General features: G+C 43.5%; 1 protein-coding gene across 5 annotated transcripts in view; it reads right to left on the reverse strand.

Moving 5' to 3' along the window:
* Positions 1–9,238: 9,238 nt before the first annotated feature.
* STXBP6 (syntaxin binding protein 6) overlaps positions 9,239–22,429 on the reverse strand; it is a 253,110-nt gene continuing 239,919 nt past the window's right edge. For all 5 annotated transcript variants that reach the window (XM_019496214.2, XM_059723011.1, XM_014596310.3 and 2 more), the window contains one exon: positions 9,239–11,864. In XM_019496214.2, the coding sequence (XP_019351759.1) occupies positions 11,841–11,864 (24 nt within the window). In that variant the 3' untranslated portion in view covers positions 9,239–11,840. The remainder of the gene's footprint in view (positions 11,865–22,429) is intronic.

Raw genomic sequence — 22,429 nt, forward strand, 5'->3', positions numbered from 1 at the left:
GTTTGTGACTTTTTCATATATTCTTGTGACCCGTTTTTGAGTCGTGACTCATAGGTTGAGAAACACTGATTATAAACAATAGGGACCTATTGAAATTACAGTTCTGCAGATTTCTGAAAGCTGGCATTACTCACAAAATCGGGCACTGCCTGCAAAATCTGCAGGGGGAAAAAAAAACTTACTGAAAAGAAAATGCTGGGTCCCTAGAGGGACCCAGCATCCCTTAGGGAACTGCAGCAACCCATGGGGGCAGAGAAGGAGGGAGGGGCTGGGGGGTCTGCCCACCCGAAGGGCTGCTAGCAAGATGGCTGCTGCCCCTGCTATTCACTGTTGATTGGCTGCAAGGGCTGCCTGACATATGGCCCTGCAAACCACACACAGTGCACATGCACCTGTGCACCACACTGCCAATTGCCAATTTGCAGCATGGCAGAGGTGGGGAGTGGGGGGAGAGGGTTGACGCTGGGAGAGCCCAGTGTAAAGAACCCCAAACCCCCCAAATAAATAGGGGGTGCAGAGCACATGGTGAAAGGCGGACCAAGTGCCTGGACAGCAAGACTCTATATATACACGCCAATGGGGTGGAAGGGTCGTTAATCCTTCCTCAGAGTCTGGGGTCTTTCGTAAATGTTTCTGTGAATGGTGGATATTAGGGTTCGAAGTTGGACATTGACCTGCAACCCGGCTCAATCCGACCTCAGAAACCAAGGGGAGACTAATTCAATTTAAGCAAATATGTATTGAAAATCATAACCATAACAACAAGGACATAACAACGTAGCTCTAACAGACCTGTATAGGAACTCTAGTACTTATTGATGGTAAAAACATAACGCTCCTATTAACCTGCTAGATGTCAGTACAGTGCAGCATCAAACAAGCTTACCTTGTGGCACACTGACACTAGGAGACACCAGCTCTCGACCCTTCAGCACCTTTCCTCTCTCAGGTACTCAGCTGTCATGCATAGGGAGGGTGATACTTTACCAATTGAGCATTGAGATGAGCGGATCTTGACTTCAGGTAAGTACGGGTCGCAAACCCAAGGGTGGTCTTGTAACCACTCACTCTCTCATCACCACACTACCTAGCACTACTTCACATGCACCACAAACATGAAAACACCACAAAAGAACCACCCCCCTCCCTCCCTCACACATATACTGGGTCTTCATAAAGTTCTTGTGCACAACCTAAGTTATTAAAGTTTAACAGTGCACAAGGACTTTATGAAGACTGTATATCACTCAGATCACACCACCTGCCAATCACTCACCTCTGCCACATCCACCAGTCACAGAGTTGTGCATATGTTTCCCACTACTTCTGTGCTCAACACCTTTGTGTTGTACACATTACCCAAGTTATCTGGAAGCACATTACCTCATGCAGATCTGTACTCAATGCGCATGCCCATGGGTGTAAGTAGGTCAATGCCATCATTAAAGTGCCATGCTTTGGCTGCCGGCCAGGCTCTGAGCGGCCAGCTTGGTGCTACTGCTACCCCAGGAGGGCCCCAGGACCCCAGGTTAGGCTTCTGGGCCCAGCACAGGTGCTGGCTTCAGCCTCCTCTACCTGACCTAGGTACCTTTGCTGACAGCTGGAGCATGCGTGCCGCTGGTATTTGTCCTACAATAAACGTGTGCCCCTGCACATGCATGCTCATAGGGATGTATCCCAGGATGCTGTCTTTCTTAAATCAGTCAGTTTTGATGGTTTACAATGTTAAAGGTGCTAATATGTTTGCTGCAAATCCCCAATAGAAGAAATAAATCCACTTGCAGGTTCAAATGTTTGTGGGGCACAACTGTTTGACTGGCACTACACAAATGCTTTTTGGTTATACCAAGATATTTTCTTTTTATCCAAACCTTTATTCCATAGTGCCTTCTTCCCTCCTTCCAAATACTATCCTTTCTCTGAGCAAGGAAGAATTTGGCAAATAGCTTATTTTATATGTGCTTTTACATCTGGAACTGCTCTGGTGTATTCAGGCAGGGATAACTAGAAATACGAGTCTACGTTTTCCAGGCCACCAGAGCCACACTTAGTGCCCCAATTGGGGGGGAGGGGAGGAATTCAAGATCAAGCCCCCACTTTGTGCTACCCTGACCCTGTTGTCAAATAGAGAAACCTCATAGCTACTGTCTCATGTCCTGATGATCCCTAACCTCATTTAGAAACTCTAGTACATGTAGATCAAATAGACACAGAAGTACTCCATCTACAATCCCTTTTACTCTGGCCATGATCTCTACAGAACTGGTCAGGTAGGGAGCAGCATAAGAGTTACTATTCCACCCTGCTTCAATAGGAAAATGTTCAAGCAGCCAGATGACAAGATTTAAGGCTGCTTAGGGTTGGCAAATCAATGCAAGGTCCACCACAGCCAAGGTCCACCACATAGTTTTGAAACACATATTGAAGCCAATTCTGTAACTGTAGGAGCCATGCAGCCTGATTTTCCTCCCAACCCAGTATGAAGCAGGGGTATCTCTACTGAAGACAGTGGTGAGAAATAAAAATAAATAAATATAATAAAAAAACCTCCACCTGCTTCACTAGGAGAATGTTCAAGCAGCCAGATGACAAAATTTAAATCACAGTACTATTTTATGCCAGCCTAAATTAGTTTACTGTGGTCTAATGCTGTTGCATGTGTAGACAGCAACACTTCACTTGGCATCTAATTAATCTAATTCCACTGTAAAGTGCATGTGTAGATGTGGCCAATATGTGCTAATCTATGATTTAAGACAAGTGCCTATGACATAGGACAAGTGGCTCTGCTGATGAACAGAGATGTACAGGCCATGTAAATGATTGGTTATTTGCTCCTAATTCCTATTAGGCAACCCCATGTAAATGCATGTTATTTCTGAGAATTTGGTCAGCTGGACAAATTCTCATATATGTTTTCATTTAAACAAGCACTGGCCATTTGCTTACTTCTAAGAATGAAATCGACCATAACTGCCATTGCCTGCATTTTATATATAAATACTCTCACTCTCTCTCTCTCTCTCAGCCTGCCAGAATAGCTCTTTGCAGCAAATGATTACCTATGAATGGAGAAGGTAATTCATGACTGCAGGCAGTCATTTGAAGAAAAATGGCAAGGGAGAGAGAGTAGAAATGTATTGCATTGAGTATTTGGAAACAGGATTCAAATATGGAAAAATGGTTTCTTCAAACTTTCATGTCTATGACATTTTATAACAGTGGTTTGCTCTCTTAGATTTTTGGGGAGAATCAATGCTGAATTTCTGGTAACTATGCATGTGACAACTCCCATCTTCAGTTGTGTTCTCATCACACATTTCTAAGAACTGCTGATTTTAGTAGAAATTAAAGTGATTAAGTACCTTGCAAAATGAGACATTCAGTGATCATTGCACATCCAGAACTATCTTTTGAAGCACTGTAAATTTGATATATACATTTGTTATTTCATTAGCAATATTGTGGCTGGATATGTACATCTGACTCGTGACTTAAAAGGATAATACTATCCTATAACATGACTTCAAAAATAAAAACAAAAAAAACCCATTTACCTTCGTAAAAAGTGATAGCATCACTCTTTTCTATCATTTGCTTTACTGAAAACTATTAGAATGTGATCCTTTTCTCCAATCTTTCATTGTGTCTTTAATTCAGCATAGTAACCATTACTGAGATAGGAAACTTGTTTGTAAATATAATTAATTCTCTACAATTTATATACACAATAGTTGGTCTGGATTGTCCATCCAAAATACCAGAAAAATAGATCAGTTAATACCTACAAGTATGAACAGACATGCATTTGTAGTGTACCAAATCCTGCTCTAATTTGGATCACTTGAAATTCAGAGCACTTCAGCAGTTTGTAGACATGCATTGCTTGGCATCCCCACCTCCCTGCACACTTCGAAGAGGCCAAAGGCATGACTCTCAACCTCTGGAAGTTCCATAGGACAGCCAAGGATGCAAGAGAGCACTCACCATCTGTCTGTCTCACATGTCCCTTAGCCCTGGTGCTGGATGGGGAGAAAGTGAAGCACTATGGGATGCAGATCATCAACTGTGACCTGCTAGAGGCTCAGCAGAAGTGTTTCAAAGCTGTTTCCTTTTTCCCAAGGGTCATTTTTTTCAGGCAGGGGATCCCAACCTTTTAAAATAAGTGTACACCTGGCAGCCCCCTTTTTAGTAAGTGTACCCCAGGGGGGAGGGGGGGCGAGCAGCGAGATGCGGAGCAGGGGTGTGGTGAGTGGCAGAGCTGCAGCAGCATGGCCCTGCTCTGGCCCTGCCCTGGTCTTGTTCCTATGAGGCAGCAGCGCAGTGCGGCAGTGCCCCGTCCCTGCCTGCCCCTGCATACCCCCTGAGACCTTTCCAAGTACCCACAGGGGTATGCGTACCCCTGGTTGACACCCCCCATTTTAAGCGAATGTTTGCTTGAAGTTCTTCAAAGCACTTGGAAGTTTCAAACAGCATGTCTGTCCCTGGCCTAGTTTTCAAATAGACACCTTCTTTTATATTTTCCACAGATGTTTCTGTTTTGCACAAATTTGAAAAAAAAGAAGAACTTTTAACTTCTTAAAAATTGGAGTTATGAATTTGAACCTTCTTCATATGTATTCAATGGTATGATTTCCTTTCTAGTACTACTTTTTTCTGGAGGAGAGGAAAGAAAAGGTCTTCACACTCCTTCTGACCATCTATTCCTACGTATCCTTGAACTCTGACCATCTAATTAAATATTTTAGCAAGTCTGTTCCTATTAAATGACAGGATTTTATTAAAACTTCCATTTGATCATCAGAGGATGTTGTAATTCTGTTTGAAATAAAAAACATCTTTCAAATTAATTGTAGAGGTGCACCAATACATTGGTCCGATATCAGATTGGTACCAATATACAGAAAATTGGCTGTATTGGAAATCGACCTGAAGTGGCTGATAAACGTCCATGTGCGCGCACAGCTGCAGCACAGCATGCAGGCAATGAGGAGCAGAGTCCAGCAGTGTTCAGCTGGTAAGTCTGTTGTGGTGGAAGGGGAGGGGGGGGGAAGGGCAGATTGATGCCCCCCGTGGGGAGGGCGGGAGGGGGCAAAGGCAGGCACTGCCCAGTTGGGGTGGGAAACAGGTGCAGAACAGAACCATAGATCATTGTGGGGCAGAGGGGGGGGTGCCGCTTGTGCTGCTGTGTGCACTCTAGGAAGGCACGGGTGGCGGGTGCCCCTGGATCTGCATGGGCCAGGGCAGGCAGGCTACAGCTGTAGGCTGGAGATGGGGCTGCACAGGGTGGGCAGCAGCAACAGCGCTGAGAGTAGTGCTATGGGCGGGGGGCAGGGCTATAGGAGAATTTGGGGTGACTGCAGACCCCTCCATAGCTCCCCTCTCCAGGCCGCCACCACCTGCCCCAAGCCCAGCCCCTGCTGAGAAGAGCCCAGTACAGCCCCAGCTTCAGCCTGCCTGTCCCCCCCTGTGCAGATCTGGTGCACATGCCCTGCCCCCCATGCCCTCCCAGGGTGCATGCAGGAGCAACACCCCCCGCCAATAAGCCGCAGCTCCGTCCCGCCCTGGCTGGGTAGTGCCTGCCCCTGTCCCTCCCTCACCAAGGGGGGAGTCATTGATCTGCCCACCCCACGCTCCTTCTCCTTCCCCTACCCCTTCTACCACAACAGACTTACCAGTTGCATGCAACTGTATCAGAAATCAGATCGGTATCAGCCAATATGCCTCATTAAATACCAGCTATTGGTATCAGCTCCCAAAATCTCTATTGGTGCACCCCTAATTAATTCAAGGGTAAGATGCAAAATTTTAGCCAATTTTGGATTTCAAACTTCATTGCAGAACAACAAGGAAGTTTTTTGGCCTCCCTGCCTACCATCTGACACCTCCAGGGAAGGAATTCTACCTGATCAACACATCAAAGAACTACTCAACACAGCTCACAAAGACACTCATGGACCCAGAGGGATAGCCTTCCATCTTAAACTTCATTTTTGCACAGAGGGAGCTGATTTCCTACCTATGGGGACTTTTTACCATCTTGTACCATCTACGCTTTTCCCAGAGCCTGACGAAGAGACTTTGATCCCAAAAGCTTGCAGAAAAGGACAATTTTCTTGCCATTTTCCAGTTGGTCTAATAAAAGGTATCATTTTGGAACCAAGAGTTCTAGTTTTTTGTACTCCTAATTAATTGACATTTTTCTATCTATTCTTATGATAAATATACTAAAAGTGAATAACACCACCTACTGAATGGCAGAGAACTGATATTTTTAATAGTTTCCTTATGCTATACACCAGTCACATCCAAAGTACCAATGTATTTAATTCAGCCACATGTGATATTAGATGGCATCTTTGTTTCAGTTAGTTTCTTAGTCAAAGGCTGGACATTTTCCTTATACAGCGGCAGTGAAGACATCCTTCAACTATTAACTAGGACAGAAAAATCCATTGTTTTATTATGTAGTCAAAATCTGTGTTATGAAACCAACAAAAGTACTTGTCATTGTACATTCTTGAGTTTCATACACCTCAACCCATGCACTATTAAAAAACAAACAAAAAACAAAACCACAAAACACTTTTTTTCTCCACAGTACATAGTTATCAGAAGATTTTCCATTATGACTGATTAAAAATATTCTTTTGCAAACATTTTAAGACTCAGATAATCCACAAGCAGGATTGATTTAATTTAAAATGCTTCCCAAAATGCATAGGGTGCATCACAAAGTAATGAAAACATCTACAGACTTTTTCCAGCAGCAGAAATATACACTAGGGATAGTAGAGATGTATATGACAGCCAAAGTATAGCCAAATTAACATAGCATAGTACAAGAATGATGTGATGCCATCAATGTTAAACTTCTTTTAACCATTTTGGATAGCTAGCAGCAATCTATTTCTGCTGGAAGCAGCTGTAAATTCTTTTGGACATTATACGTGGCACATTCTTACTGGCAATATCATTCAGACCTTGCAAATGGCATAGCAAAGTTAGTGGCTAGACTGCTGCAACTTATTTGTCAACATGTACTTGAAAATCAGGACATTTTTGATGGGATGGCTTTATCTTGTTAATGGCCAACATTTAAAGTGGGACCAGTCAGCCCCACTTCAGTCCCTGGAAAAATCATGGAGCAGGTTCTCAAGTGATTAATTTCTAAGCACTTGGAGAAGAAAGTGGTTAGAGTGGATCCACCAAAGGCAAGTCAAGCCTGACCAACCTGACTGCCTTCTATGATGAGATGACTGGCTCTGTGCAGGTGGGGAAAGCAGTGGACATGATATACCCTGACTTTAGCAAGGCTTTTGTTATGGTCTCCCATAGCATTCTTGCAAGTAAGCTGAGGAAACATGGGTTGGATGAATGGACTGTGTGGGGGATAGAAAGCTGGCTAAATTGTTAGGCTCAACAGGTAGTGATCAACAGCTCAAGATCTAGTTGGAAGCAGGTCTCAAGTGGAGTGCCTCAGGGGTTGGTCCTGGGGCCAGTTATGACACAAAGCTGGGGGGAGTAGTAGATATGCTGAAAGATAGGGCTAGGATTCAGTGACCTAGCCAAATTGGAGGTTTGGGCTAAAAGAAATCTCATGGGTCGCATCCAAATGAGCAAGCATGTGTGCTATATGGCACTGCACATCACACATGCCTCACATGCAGGCATTCCCCATGCTTTATTTTTTTATTTTATTTTTTTTACACTGGGAGATCCAGTGGGCAGCAGTGTGCACTGCCTGAAACTGGAGCCTGGCCAGCTAGAGCCATGCTGGATCACCACCGCTGGAACCCCAGGAATCCTCCAGGACCCCAGTTAAGGCTGCTGAGGCCAGCCCAGATGCTGGCCCTAGCCTCCCTTACCCCACTTGGAGTAATGTGACAAGCTGCAGAGCATGCGTGCATGGTCATTTTCTGGGCACAATATGTGCTGCTGCTGTCTTCAGGGAAACATGTGCCTGCATGTCTAGATCCAGCTATGAGGTTCAACAAGGACAAGTGAAAAGTCCTGCACTTAGAATGGAAGATTCCCATGCACTGCTAGAGGCTTGGGATCAACTAACTAAGCAGTAGTTCTGCAAAAGGACCTGGAGGTTCTCTGCAAAAGGACCTAAAGTGGACAATAACCTGAAGATGAGCCTTTGTTGCAAAGAAGGCTAATGGCATACTGGACTGCATTAGTAGGAGCATTTCCAGCAGACTGAGGGAAGTAATTATTCCCCTCTCTTCTGCATTGGTGAGGCCACATAGAATCATAGAAGCAGGGTTGGAAGGGACCTTGTAGATCTTGAAGTCCAACCCCCTGCCTGGGCAGGAGGAAAACTGGGCTCAAATGACCCCAGCCAGGTAGGCATCGAGCCGCTTCTTAAAGACCCCCAGGGTAGGAGCCAGCACCACTTCCCTTGGAAGTTGGTTCCAGATCCTAGACACCCTAACTGTGAAGTAGTTCTTACGGATGTCTAATCTAAACCTACTCTCCAACAACTTGTGGCCGTTATTCCTTGTTGTCCCGGGGGGCGCTAGGGGAAACAAGGTCTCCCCCAAACCCTTCTGGTCCCCCCTAGTGAGTTTATAGATGGTCACAAGGTCCCCCCTCAGCCTTCTCTTGTGAAGGCTGAACAGGTTCAGGTCCCGTAGCCTCTCATGGAGTACTGTGTCCAGTTTTGGGCTCTCCAGTACAGAAAGGATGAGGACAAGTTTGAGAAAGTCCAGCAGAAGACAACAACAATGGTTAAGGGGCTGGGGCACATGACTTCTAAGCAGAGGCTGAATGAACTGGGCTTATTTAGCCCATGGAAGAGAAGACTTGGGGGGACAGGGCGACTTGATAGTAGCCTTCACCTACCTGAAGGGTGGTTACAAAGGATGGAGCTAGACTGTTCTCAGTGGTGGCACATGACAGAACAAGGAGCAATGGTCTCAAGTTCCAGTAAGGGAAGTTTAAGTTGGGTATTAAGAAAAACTCTCACTAGGAGAGTCATGAAGTGCTGGAATGGTTTACCTAGAGAGGTGGTGGACTCTCCTGGAGGTTTCTAAGGCCTGACTTGACAAAGCCCTGGCTGGAATGATCTAGCTGGGGATGGTTCTACTTTGAGCAAGGAGTTAGACTAGATGACCTCCTGAGTCCCCTTCGAACCCTAATTTTCTATTATTCTACGATCACCTTTATTCAAGAGAAAACTGATCTCTTTTGAGAATAGTGAAAAACACACCAAATAATTCAGAAAACAATGTTTTTTGCCACAGGTAAAATGTTTAATGACATCATTTGGGGTTGCGGTAATCAATCAATAGAGCAGGTCCCACTTCTTTCAGAATGGCACAAAATTATTTCTACATCTTTGAGGACTTCTGAGGAATTAGTTACAATAGATACCAGCAAGTATTACAAGTTTGGCATATTATAGCAAACCTACCTTTAAGATCATTCGTTTAGAGAGCACATTTTGTTAATATTTTCACAAGAATTAACAACTTCTGCTACACACAAGAGTAGCCTTTTAATACAAATTTTGCAGTACAATAGTCTCAAGTCTAACAATACATTATCTTTATTCTTTGCAGAACTTTAAAAATGTATTATAATAAGGAAACTATTGATTACAATTTACAAATACATTCTTTAATATGAAACATAAACCTGAATTACTGTACATGAGTATCTAATAATACTAGTGTTGAATATCACAGCTAAGTTCCAGGAGGAAATTGTAATGCTATAAAGTTCACCTTCAGGATCGAATGTTAGTATACTTCCTTCAGACCTTTCTAAAAGCCACAATATCTACTAGCATACTGAATAGGAGGAATGAAATAGAACACAAGAAAAGCTCTCTTCTGTTGTTCAAGACACTGAGATGTTTGAAATTATCATAGCACAGTTTTCTGATGTTTGGAAAAAAAGAAGTCTCAAGTTGTGATGAGTAATAGGCTATTAAAATTAAATCCAAAGCTATAGGTGCATACTTCTGAAAAACAGCACTAATGTCACATATAAAAGAGAAGAGAAATGACTAACAGCTCAACCCATGAAAAAGGATTTGGAATTTAGCAGTGTTCCTGGGAGCTGATCTAACTAATGTTTGAATACAGAGTCCCCTCAAACTTTATGCACTGTTATCTGAACCTGCATAACTAATTCTCTCCACATTTATCTGATTAGGGTTTTATCCATTCCTTCTACATTATTTATAACCTTTGAGTACACGTTAGATGGCAGCAATTCAAATCCTACTGTATCTTTTACATCAGCAGAACCACTTTTGTGGTTGCAGTTCTTCACTATTGAATTTTCACTAATATAGTATTCTCTTTCCAGACTGACTACCCAGAATCTGTAGCAGATTCCTTGAGGATATAGTGAAAAAGCAAAACAAAAACAAACCAGAAAGAAAAACCCCACTAGAAAGCTTGGAAAAGATGAAGACAAATCTGCGTGGCAGTCAGAACTTTACAATACACCTGGACTAGATTACAATGTTGTATTTTTGTTTGTTTGTTTTAATTCTCAACATCTCAGCAGAAATCTAATTTCTTAAAAGAAACTGCCTTTTCCTTGCTAATTTACAGTTACAGCCTTCTTTCTTACAGCATTGCACTGGGAAGCTACAGACTCTTTCAGGGCAAGCATTAACCATAAGAGGCTCTAGTAAGTGCTTGGGGCCTCATGTCTTTAATGACCCTGTTCTTGCTTGCAACTTAAGGCTGATCAAATTCTTTTCCAGCCGGCAGCCTGGGGCTTAGCAGTTCTGAAGACTGTCCATCTCTGACGTGATGTTATGGTGCTAAACCCTAAGCAATTTCCATTATGAAATTAAAAAATGTTGTAAAAAATACAATGCTCTATATATGTGATTGTGAGATTTGAATGCAATTGGTTGTAAATACATTACTTCTCTAGGCTGACAGTATTTTCCCCCTAATTTAATTTTCCACCTAAAGTGTCTGAAAACCTAGCAGCTTGGAAAATGTTTGCACCATTTCATTTATGTAGGCTTTTACCAAGAAAAAATAGATAAAAAAGAAACCATCAATTTATTTTAGCACAGGACTGCTAAATTCCAGTGGCACAATGACAGAGAGAGAAAGCGCACATGTGTGCACACGCGTGTGTGTGCACGCATGCAGATTTAAAAATCAGATTTTTCTTAGATCAGAAAATCTTAAATGTACATTCGTTAGGTTTCCTTATACAATCCAAGTAATCAATCTGAAAATTAAGACAAGAAATACTTGAAATGCAGCATGGATAGCAGGATCACATCTTGTAGCAGAGATCTGCACTTCTGAAGGCTGGTGATGGCACATGCAAAAACTCCTACTCTGAGTGGAGGAAATCATAAGGCCTGTTGTTTCCCATGGCAAACCAGTCTGTTTTCCAACTAGAATACTACGGTCTAAAATATAATTCCACCTTGCAAATTCTGTTAGCTCTACAGGAAATGAAAAAGCTCACATAAACATTACTTAGATTTTATTTCCATACAGTAAAACCACTCGTAGCCAATGTAATACTTCTTCTTGTGTGATAAAAAGTTGTCAGCTTAAACCTGTCCAGCTTGTCATTTGGTCCAATTTCCATGTTTCTAAAAATACCAACTACAGCTTAAGTAACAAAACAAAACAAAAAAAAAACAAACTTTGGAGGTACAGCAGCATTGCTTAGTGAGATAACCATAAAACCATAGGAATTAACCATTTCCTGCATGGTAACTGAAATAACTGTTCTTCACCAAGTTGGAAGGATAAAGCAGGTGGAAGTCTGGATCTCCTGTAAAAGTTGCTGAACTTAGCTTTTCAGTTTCTCTTGGAAAGATCTCTATGATAGGCAGTTTCTCAACACTTGTGCTTCATAGCAAGCTGAAAAACAAGGAGAGAGAGAGAGAAGTGAGACAAATGGATCTCATTGGTAACTTTGGCCACACCTGCAGAAAGTGATTTATCTGGATGAGAAATTATGTGATAATGGAGTTCCAGATTTTTTTCTGTTGTGATGGGAGTAGCTGAAATAAAGGCCTGAAACCAGATACAAGTGTTGGCTAAGGTCAGACCTTTCTTGTACTAGGTATTGTTTCCCTTCTGCAAGAAGGGAGGGTTTAGATGCTTTCAGAGCACAAACTTTCTGGATTCTCCTTTATTTCATCTCCTGTGAAGGTGAAAAAAGAGCTGAGATTCACTAGGCGTGCATGCACATCTTCCCTCCAGAAGTCAAGAGAGATGATTCAAGTCTGAAGTTTCACTAATCAAATATGTTTTGAATTCCTATGCCATGCTGTTTTAGAGATATGATGAATGCCCTAGCTCCTAACTACAGTTAGCAAAATGATGATCCCTAGTGAAATGAAACTCTTGTAGGAAAATAATTTTCCTTGGGCTAAGATTCTGTATGTAACATTTTAGGCCAAATTTGCTCTTGCACAGCTTGAAATCTTTTAATGAAGAACTAGCTCCAACCTTTAACTATAAAGAAGATATTGTCCGCAGATTTCTGTGCGCTATTACAAGTGTGTGCGTGTTGGGGGGGGAGGAGGGGAAGGAGCCAAAATTCTCTGTAATTTGTCTACAGAACAGAATGGGTACTTGCAAGTTAAACAAGTTAAGCTTGTTTGCCTCCAGCTAAATCATACCCAAGAACAACTCTGACTGAATTAGGTAGGCCATTTTTTTGTTCATGCCTTGGCCTCTCTGCAAGGTGCCAAGAGAGATAGAGGTTTTTCATGAAAAAGAAATTTACAGGAAATGAGATGTTCATTATGAAGGAGCATTCCCTGCAAATTTATCTTTTTCACGAAAACAGCAAGAATAATTAACCCTGGCAAATAAATATCTAAGTGGCTGAGACAGCAAATTCTTGCTATCTCACATCAACAGCTCCATAAACTCAGCTATACAGAAAGGATCCTTTAAAAGGTGGTGGTGGAAGTGACACAATATGGAACAGGGGTTCTTTGTCAGGAAAGCTGAGAACTAATGAGGTAATATTATTCTGTGCTTCACTGAGAATTAAGATTAAAAACAAATCTAGTCACTGGTTCCATTTTGTCTTATGATATAGGCTGTTAGAAATTTTGGGCAAATCATAAAACTGTATTTTAAGGTATCAGAAAGACTTTTAATCCTGCACCCCACCATTAGCTACATGTAATCTTATTCCTTTAAATAACTTGACATACAAATAAAATAATATTTGATCATATATAAAAATTTAGCCAATGAAAGAGATCAGGATTTAGTCACAACATTTAAAGGGAGCAATTAATAAAGAGTTTTAGATGACTCGCAATGTTTGAGCATTGCTTGGAAGTGGGGAGTGTGCCTGAAGAATGCATCTATGAAAAAAAATCCTCAATGGAAACTAATTCACTGCAAAAATACTTTCAGATTATCTACACTCATTCAGAAAAGTTTTGTTTTTACCATTTAAAATACTGCCCAACTAGATTCATACTATTTTCCGTTATCTATAATGCATAAAATTAAGCATTACATGATTAAGCTATGCCTAGCAATTGTCCTACTGCAAGTATTTAGAAAATAAATAAAAACAAAAAATGACAATTTACTACTAGATTAATGACATAAAAAGCACCACAAAAACAAATCTGATAATTCTATCCTTTATAAATTAAAGATATATATGTTTCTCATGCTCTATCAAGCATCTACAAACTAATACATCACATGCATTAGCTGGCCTCCACATTTTACCAGAGGACAAAGTAATCATAACTGTTACAGAATGAAGAGCCTAGCCCATCTCTCCAATATGCCCTATTAACCACTAATCATATACCACATTATAAGGGATAGCAGATGATGGCCTGGGTGCTTTTGAATGAATAGGAGAGATCATAGGGTAGCAGTAAGAGTGATCTTATAGCAGCGATGGTCAAGAAACTGTGAGAGAGGCAAGGATTTCTTAGGGAGATATATTATTATTGGACCAACTATGTAGCTGGGATAGAGTTAAGACAAACTTTCAAATACATTCAAAGACATTCTTCATCAGGTCCCTTGCATCCAAAAGCTTGTAACTGCATCCCAACTGCATAGTTAGTTCAATAAAGGATATTGAAAGAAATCCTTGCCTTTAAGGGTCATATTAGTTGCACAAGATTAATGCTCAATGATGGCATGAAAAGCATGTATTTTTAACAATAAAATTCCAGCAAAGATTTCAAACTGAGATCTAAAATCATCACTGCCACTCATGTAATGTTAAAGATCAAATAGGATCAAATAGGATGTTTCTTTGTAAAAGATAGTACAGGAAAAGCTCTGTTATCTGGCATCCCCCAGGAATGTGGGATGCCGGTTAATCAAATGTGCACCATCTGGTGCACTCCCTGGTGTCAGTGTGCTGGGGGACAGGGAGGGGGGCCCCGCGCAGGCTGCTTTGCCCCACGCAAAAAGTGGCAAAGAAAAACTCAGCTTGCAGTGGAGAAACGGGAAGTCCCCTGGAAGTGGTACTTCTGGTTTCGCTTTCACCGCGTCCCTCAGATGCTGGTTAATAGAGTTTTCTGACTAATAAAGTGCCGGTTAACACAGATTTTGCTGTATTGGATACAAGACTATCTCCACATTACACCAAAGATGTGATTAACCAGTTAACTAAGCTTAAGTGGTCACCTGGCCATGTGTTCAAGCACGTAAAGGCGTGATAAAAAAAGGAATAAGCTAGGGCTGTGTGAAGCTTCAGTACCTGATTTGATTGGGTGGAGATTCAGCCTGATTTGGTGGCCAAATCTCCAAATCTGAATTGAATCAGGAGACCCATGCTCCTGTGGGACACTCCATCTTCCCCAGCATCGCACTGTTCACCTGGTACATTGAGGTATGTAGAAAAAACATGTAAAGCTGTGTCTATGGCCGAATTACTGATTCTCTGAATCAGCATCAAATCTTCAGATTCAGCCAAATTGAATCAGGGACAGTGATCCAAATCAATGAATTGAATCACTGTCCCCAATTAGGGCCAAATCTGAATTGAATATGGCCCATTTTGCATGCTTCTAGAATAAACTACAAAGTTATTCCACAAAATATGTGAATTAACTTTGTAGCTGCCATTAAATGAATGTATGGATAGGGGCCCCTGTAGCTGAGAGCCTGCATCAGTTGATCGGAGCTCCCCACTGGAGGGGGGGGGGGGGGGCAGTAAGTGCACTCCCAAGCCTGGGAGCTCCCAGCTGACAGGGCTCCCAGCCACAGGGGACTCCATGAACCCCCCGCGGCTGGTAGACTGCAACTGCTGAGATTTCCTAGCCATGGGGACTCCCCCCTTAGCTGGAAGACATCAGCAGCTGCCATCTCCCAGTTACACACTACACACCCCCATGGCTGGGAGACCAGCTGCTGTGATCTCCCAACCACAGGGGTGTGGGGCACCTGCTCCTAATATAGACATCTCTTTTTTAGCCATGTTATTAAATAATATACACTATCATTCATGATGGGAACCAGAAAGCTAATGGTTTTGGCTTCCTGTGTCATTTGTCCCTTTTTCAGTTCCTTTCTACTGATTGCACTATAGCTTTTCTTGCACAATTGCCAAGGCCTGCTATTTCACTTGCTAACTTTACTCTGCTTCCAAAATCAAATTCTACTGTAACTGAAAACAAGTGTTATATATTTACATGAAGCCCTACACGAGAACAAAAATAATAGTATAAGCACATAGAGCCAACAATTCAAATTCTTAGTACTAATTAGAATAGTACAAACATCTAAAGTAGTGCAATTTAGTGACATTAATCAATGCTAAAGACCTCGACACTCTTTTCTAGTACTAGACAAAATGAAGCATTGTGCGAGCATGCTACTAAACTAAATACTGCTAATAAACTAAATACTTTTTGCACATATAACACATACCTTTCTTCCCCAAAACTAGCTGCTGGAAATTGAAGCATGCATAATACATTAGAAATACGGTAAGAACAGTTACTGCTGCTTATAGACAAAAGTGAAGGTAAAATTTGCATGAAAAAAGGACCAGGACAATGAGCAGGCTCATCTCCCAATTTGCTGCTACTCAATTACTTACCACAAGGAAATATCTTTTCTCATCCTGCCTTTCAAAAACAAGCTGCATATTTTATTTCACTGCTGCTACAGGGCGGGGCTGCAGCCACGCTCCATGCTTCAGTGGGGACGGAGCCTGCCAGTGCCAGGGCAAAGATAAGGGGAGTGGGGGGCAAATGGGAGGTGAGGTGTAGAGACAGCATGGGGGGAAATGGGGGATGGGAGGGGAGATAAGGGGTGGTGAAACCTGAGGCTGCTAAGAGAGGGTGTTAGGGGGTGCAGAGGATCAGGGGGCAGGCAGCAACTGAAGCTCCAGCCCTTACCTGGGGTTGGGCCCAGAGCTGGAGCAGCTACCTGCCCCCACTGTGACCTCATACTCAATTCCAAGATGAAGGGCTTTCCCTTTCATGCTAAATGGGGGGGAAAAATCTTGTCTTGGAATCAATTAAATATGGTAATACCATATTTTCAGGCTTTTCATGATATACATTTTCTGATGGTTTCCACACATTGTCTCACAAAAGAATTAGTGAATAAAAGTGAACTATGCTTTTTGCATGGTGTTTGTACCCTAAAGGAAAAAAACCCAATCCTACTTCTAATGCTATTCTAAATCAAGGAGTAGAACTGGGCATTAAAATCTGTCCTGTGTTCCTTTTGTTCCACATAAATCACATACATTGATAGACTATGGACAGAACTCCAGCTAGTGGAAATGAATGCTTTCTGCTGTAGGGTTAGAGGGTAGTTATGTAGTAGGTATCAGATATGTAACTAGCAATTTTTGCACCCTGGATGGGATTTACAAAGCAGGGAGAAAGGTGGTGGAGAATGGAGGAAGGGTTGCTAAGTGCTGGAAGATTCTTACTGACCCCGGAGACTCAAGACACTTGCTCCTGTGGTCTCCTCCAGTCTTGCTATTGCAGCTGTAGGCTCCCTACAGGCTGCCATTCTGATGCCCCCTCTAAACTGGCACTTGGGAAAGGTGCCTTGCTCCCTTATCCCTAGACATGCTGCTGGTAGTACTATATCATTTTGGGTATGATAAGGAGAGAGGAGAATATGGGCATTCACTGGACATTTGGGAAGATCCAGTGGCTCTAATCTCCTGTGTAATAGGTATGCAAAAGGGCCCAGAACTTTTTCTGCAAGATTGGTGAGAGAAATCCCATTCTCTCACTCAGGTTCCTACATATTGTGTTTTGGCTTGTTCATCAGTGGGGCTTGAATTTCACCTATGGGCTAATAAGTAAATATTTCACAAGCTGACAGAAACAGACTGGATGCTTGCAAGATGAGATATAGCATCTTGGTCTATTTTTCAGACATTCTTATGGCTTACCCTGAGAAGTTCTTGTATAGACAAAGAAAACTATATATATTTAGCACCTCTGGAAATCTGGCCAGTGATTAGATGCAAGTTCAATACAATGCAATCTAACTGATCTGAGAACAGAAAACAAATGCTCCCTTTCTCCATTTTTAGATTTCAAGTTTATGTCAAGTCTAATATTCATTTTTTTTCAGCAATTTTGTCCCCGGGTCAGAACATAACAAAACTGAAGAGTGACTTCTTTCAGTCTGCAGAAGCTGTGCAGAAATGATCAAATATCTTGTTTCCATGCTGGTTCTTCAGTGACCATTCTTTGCTCATTCCTAGCATCTGTAAGCCTGGAAAAACTACAGGGTGTAATCAACTTCTCTGACATAGTAATCATGTTATTCATTGGCTGTAAGCAGTGCCTCATTTGAGACAGCCCTGATTGCTCTGGGTTTTGACCTGGATCAAAAGAGATATAGCACAGCCCCGTTACACACATAGCCCTTCCAAGCTGCATTGCTTGACAGAAGGTGGCTTAATAGGGTTGTCCCTGGAATAAGATACAATTAATTTAGGGTGCTGTAACATGTGAGGATTAGAACAAATTAAAGCTACAGGGTGCTAAAGTTAGAATAGCTGTAAGCAGTCGCACATTAAGGGTTAAAACTCTCTTTGACCTGAGCTCTTCAGATTTGCTGCTAGAGGTCTGGGGAGCAACGGCTAGCTAGGAGCTACCAAGCACTCCTTGCTAGCAGGCTATTCAGGGGCTGCACCCTGGCCCTCATGGGTTGAGCCTCACTCCATCCCAGAGGCTCAACCCACATCCTCCAAGGGGTTTGCCCCCTTCTCAGCCTGGCTCCCTTTCACATGCTCCTGGCTCTCCACTCATTTCTGGCTTCTGGCACTGTCCCAGCTCCTGTCCTACTCCATGCACTATGCAGGGGCCGGGATCAGCCCACAAAGTGGCAGCGGTAGCAGCTGATGAAATCCCTCTCCCTGCCTGCTCTCTGGGTGACAGGAAACACACAGAGGGACCAGGCAGGGAGGGATAACTCATCTGCTGTTGAGCTTAGCCCCTGGCTGTTTTCTACCAGCCTAAGATCAGGCAGAGATGGAAAACCCGCCCACCCACTGTGGCTGTTCTTTGAGCTGAATTCCATGCAGCCCCTACAATGGACAAGAGCTTCTCTCACTTCCAGGACAGCATCAAAAGCTGCAAGTGAGCAGGGATCTCAGGAAGAGACCCAGGGAGTCAAGGGGTGAGCCTGGAATGGGAGCAGAGAGGAAAGGGAGATGTGCCACTGACTGTGGAAGGGAAGGGGGGTATGTGTGTGGGGGGGAAGTTCTTATCATCTGGGTTCTTTGTCGCTAAAGCAGTAATGCTCCAGAGCAGTGGTTGTCAATCAGAGATATGCATATGCCTAGGGGTACTTAAAAAGGTTGTAGGGGGTATGCAGAACGAACGACTGGCCAGGAGTGCAGCCTGGCAGCATGAAGCATCTGGGTTGGCTGGTAAGTCTGTTGGGGGGGGGGGGGAGGGCAAAGAGGCGGGGGGAGGGAATGGGTGTGGCACGGCGGTGAGGGAGTAGGGCTGGGACTAGGGGCAGGCGCTGCACAGCCATGGCGCAGCATGAGATAGAGTCACAGCTCATTCAGGCGGCATGGTGAGGAGGGTGCATGTGCCACTGCAGGCACCCCAGAAGGGCATGGGGGTGTGTGTGCCCCCGGATTTGTATGCAGGACCGGGTGGACTGGGGACGGGGTTGTGCCAGGCTCTTCCTGGTGGGGGTACTGGGCCAGGCTGTGCTCGGGGTGGGTGGCAGCGGTACTGGGAGTGGATTACGGGGGGGGGGGGGCTGCAGCCGCCCCAAAATTTGCCGTAGGGCCCCCCCCCCCCGTGACAGCACCGCTGCCCGCCCTGAGCCCTGGCCCAGCCCCCCTCCACCAGGAAGGGCCCAGCGCAGCCCCGGCCCCAACCTGCAGCAGCAGCCCACCCTTGCCCCACGTGCAAATGTGGGGTCACATGCCCCCCCAGGTGTGTGCAACAGAGGGAACCACCCCACACTCCCTGTGCCCCCTGGACAAGCTGCTCATGAATCCATCCTGTGTCCCGCCCTAGCTGTGTAGCACTTGCCTCTGCCCCAGCCCCACTCCCTTCCCATAGGCAGAGGAAGAAAGTGACTGAGGGGGACAAGCACATGCACACTTGCGTGCACACACTACCCTCCCCCTCAGCAGGTAGGTCTGTTGTGGGGAAGGGGCAGATTGGGGCCCCCATGGTAAGGGAGGGAGCAGGGCAGAGACAGGCAGGGACTGGGGTGAATGGGGCCCTGGGGCTGGGTGGTTGTGGGAAGCTTAGGGTCCAGGGGCACAGGGGGCAGCTGCTGTTATGCACACTGCCATGGCAGACAGAGGGGGCATGTGCCCCCTGATCCGTGTGCAGGGCTGAGGCAGCTGCTGCTGTGGGCTGTGCTCCGCACCCCACTGCCAGTGACCCAGGAGCAGTGTGACACCACGTACCTCTTGCACACTGGCTGCGCTACCTGCCCAGCAGTGGGAGGCATGTGGCATCACATGACAGCTACCTCCACCCTGTACACAGATCAGGATGGCATGTGCCCCTATGTCTGCCCTAGGGATGCGCACAGGGGTGGGAGCCCCCCGCATCCCTGGACGAGCCGCCCAGCCTCCAAGAGTCCCACAACCTGCTCCAGAGCCCCATTCAGCCCCCAACCCCTGTGGAGGCCTCATTCAGCCCCTCCCCCCATGCCCCTTTCCTTGCAACCGACTTACCAGCCGGACTATGATATATATATTTAATGCATGTATTAATAATGCATTTCATGTTAATTAGTGTAGCCTGCCTTATATGACATAATTGGTAACATTAAAAGCAAGAACAAATACAAAGGGGTACATGAGCTGAAAGTTTTGAGACAGAAGGGGTACACTTGTTAAAAAGGGTTGAAAAACCCTGCTCCAGAGAATAGATTATCCATATGGGAGAGGGTAGGCTTGGGAGTAGCACGTTCTGGGATTCTGGTGGACTGCTCCCAACTTGTACTGGCACCTTGGAGCAGTCTAACATTACTGCAACACCAGCCGTCTAAAACAAGCTAGATATAATTCTCACCCAAAGGCGATTATCACTGAGACACTTAGAGCCCATTTAGCTCTTCTTTTCTTGCCTTCAGGTGCAGACACCCCTATTTTAAGAGCTGCTAACATGTGGGAAAAGTAACCTTTAACAACACCCTTTAGATGCACACAGCAGTGTCCCAAAGTGTTTAGCTCATTTTACTAAGCATACTTCATAGTGGGACAATGGGTGTTAATGTCTGCAAGATCTGGGGACAAAAGGCTTTCTCCTGGGGGAAATGCAATGTCTGTTTACAGCTGTTGTTACCTGCAACACACTGTCTGTGGATCTGATTAATCAACAACTAGCAAACTGTGGAAAGAGTAGCGATCTGTCGATTGCTGGGCCAAAAAAGCTCTAATCTAGTACCTACTTGGAAGGACCAGGACACAGCTCCTGCTTTAACACAATACCTGCTTTCCTCTTATAAGAGAATTTATATGTTTTAAAGATATGGAACATTTATTATGTTTTAAAGATATGGAAAACAACCTAGACAGGAAATGTTATATAAATCTAAATTAAGTAAAGGCCAAGATTTTCTGAAGTGTCTGGTGGTTTTTGATACCCAGCTTTAAATATCCAAAGAGAAGTGATTTCAGAATCTCCCAATTGGAAAAAAAAACCTCAACCAAAAACCAGTTCTCTTCAAAAATAGCTGAAGTCCACACTTTACAGAATCTTCACTTTGAAAAACAGTATTGTAAATTTGGTGATTTCATATAGGAACAACCTAATGATTGACTCTGTAACTTGAAAGAAGTATTTGGGGAATTACAGAAACCATATATGCACACGATTGTATAGCTCATGTACATATGAGTGGGTTAAGTTGTTGATTCAATGGCAGGCTGACATCCAGCGAGTAGCAAATGGATTCATTGCTACAGATTCCACATTCCCTCCCACCCCATCAGGATATGGTATCAATAGAATTATATACTGACTTTTATCACATTACCACCAAGATAGTTATATGAGGCAACATTTAAGAAAAGGTGCAGGAAGAGAGATGCTCAATATTGTTTCAATTGTTGTTTTGGTTGTAATTGTTCCTTTGCACCACAAACAATATCAAAGTCCGAATGGCTTCATTTTGCCAGAGGACTTATAGGACATTTGCAAGAAGTGGATACTGATGTTCTGATTAACTGAATCCTGCACTGCATCTTTCCTATGGTTCACCTTGTCCTTCATTCCCTTGCCTAAGATAGGGACAGCTACAACCCAGGTTTCAGCCCTGTGATTCATTAACCTTTTCAAGGTTTATGCAAGCTTTTCAGTTTAATATATACCTTCCCAAGACAAATACCTGTGAAATGAAGTTACCAATAGGTACACAAAGCGTACCTCATCTAATGCTACAGAAATAAAAAAGAAGAAACTTCACATAATGGATCTCTTAATTGCTATCCCGAATGTATGTCTCCTTAATAATTCTGAATATCTACTCTTTTCCCCATTCTCTCTCGCAGTATAATTGATGGGTTGGAGAAAGCATGAGCAATGGCACAGAATTTAGTGGTTTCATATTCTGTTTTATCTTAGTAGTTGCTCTACAATTGTTCCTATCCAGACTCTACTGTCCCTATTGTTGTTACTGAAGTTGAAATGTTTCCCTGCATTTAAACACTGTAAATCAGATAGGCTTTTTGTTTAAATTAAGAGTCTCCAGATAAAGGCTTTAATACAATAACATGGATGTTGAGCTACTGCATTGGATTTAGGCAGGTTTCTTTTGCATCATTTCTCATACCACTACTTTGTGGCAATCTGTCAGCCAAGCTGGAATGTGGAACATCTCGCTAAATGTGAGACAGTTAAAGGCTCATTACCAAAAAGAGAGAAACCGGGTTGACTATTTTTAATGTGGATCTCTATTTGTTTTTCTGTGAATGTGGGGGTAGAAACTTTCCACACTTATTATTTTCACCTCACACA

The sequence above is a fragment of the Alligator mississippiensis genome, chromosome 2 (genome assembly GCF_030867095.1).
Source record: "Alligator mississippiensis isolate rAllMis1 chromosome 2, rAllMis1, whole genome shotgun sequence".
In the NCBI taxonomy this organism is placed as follows: Eukaryota; Metazoa; Chordata; order Crocodylia; family Alligatoridae; genus Alligator; species Alligator mississippiensis.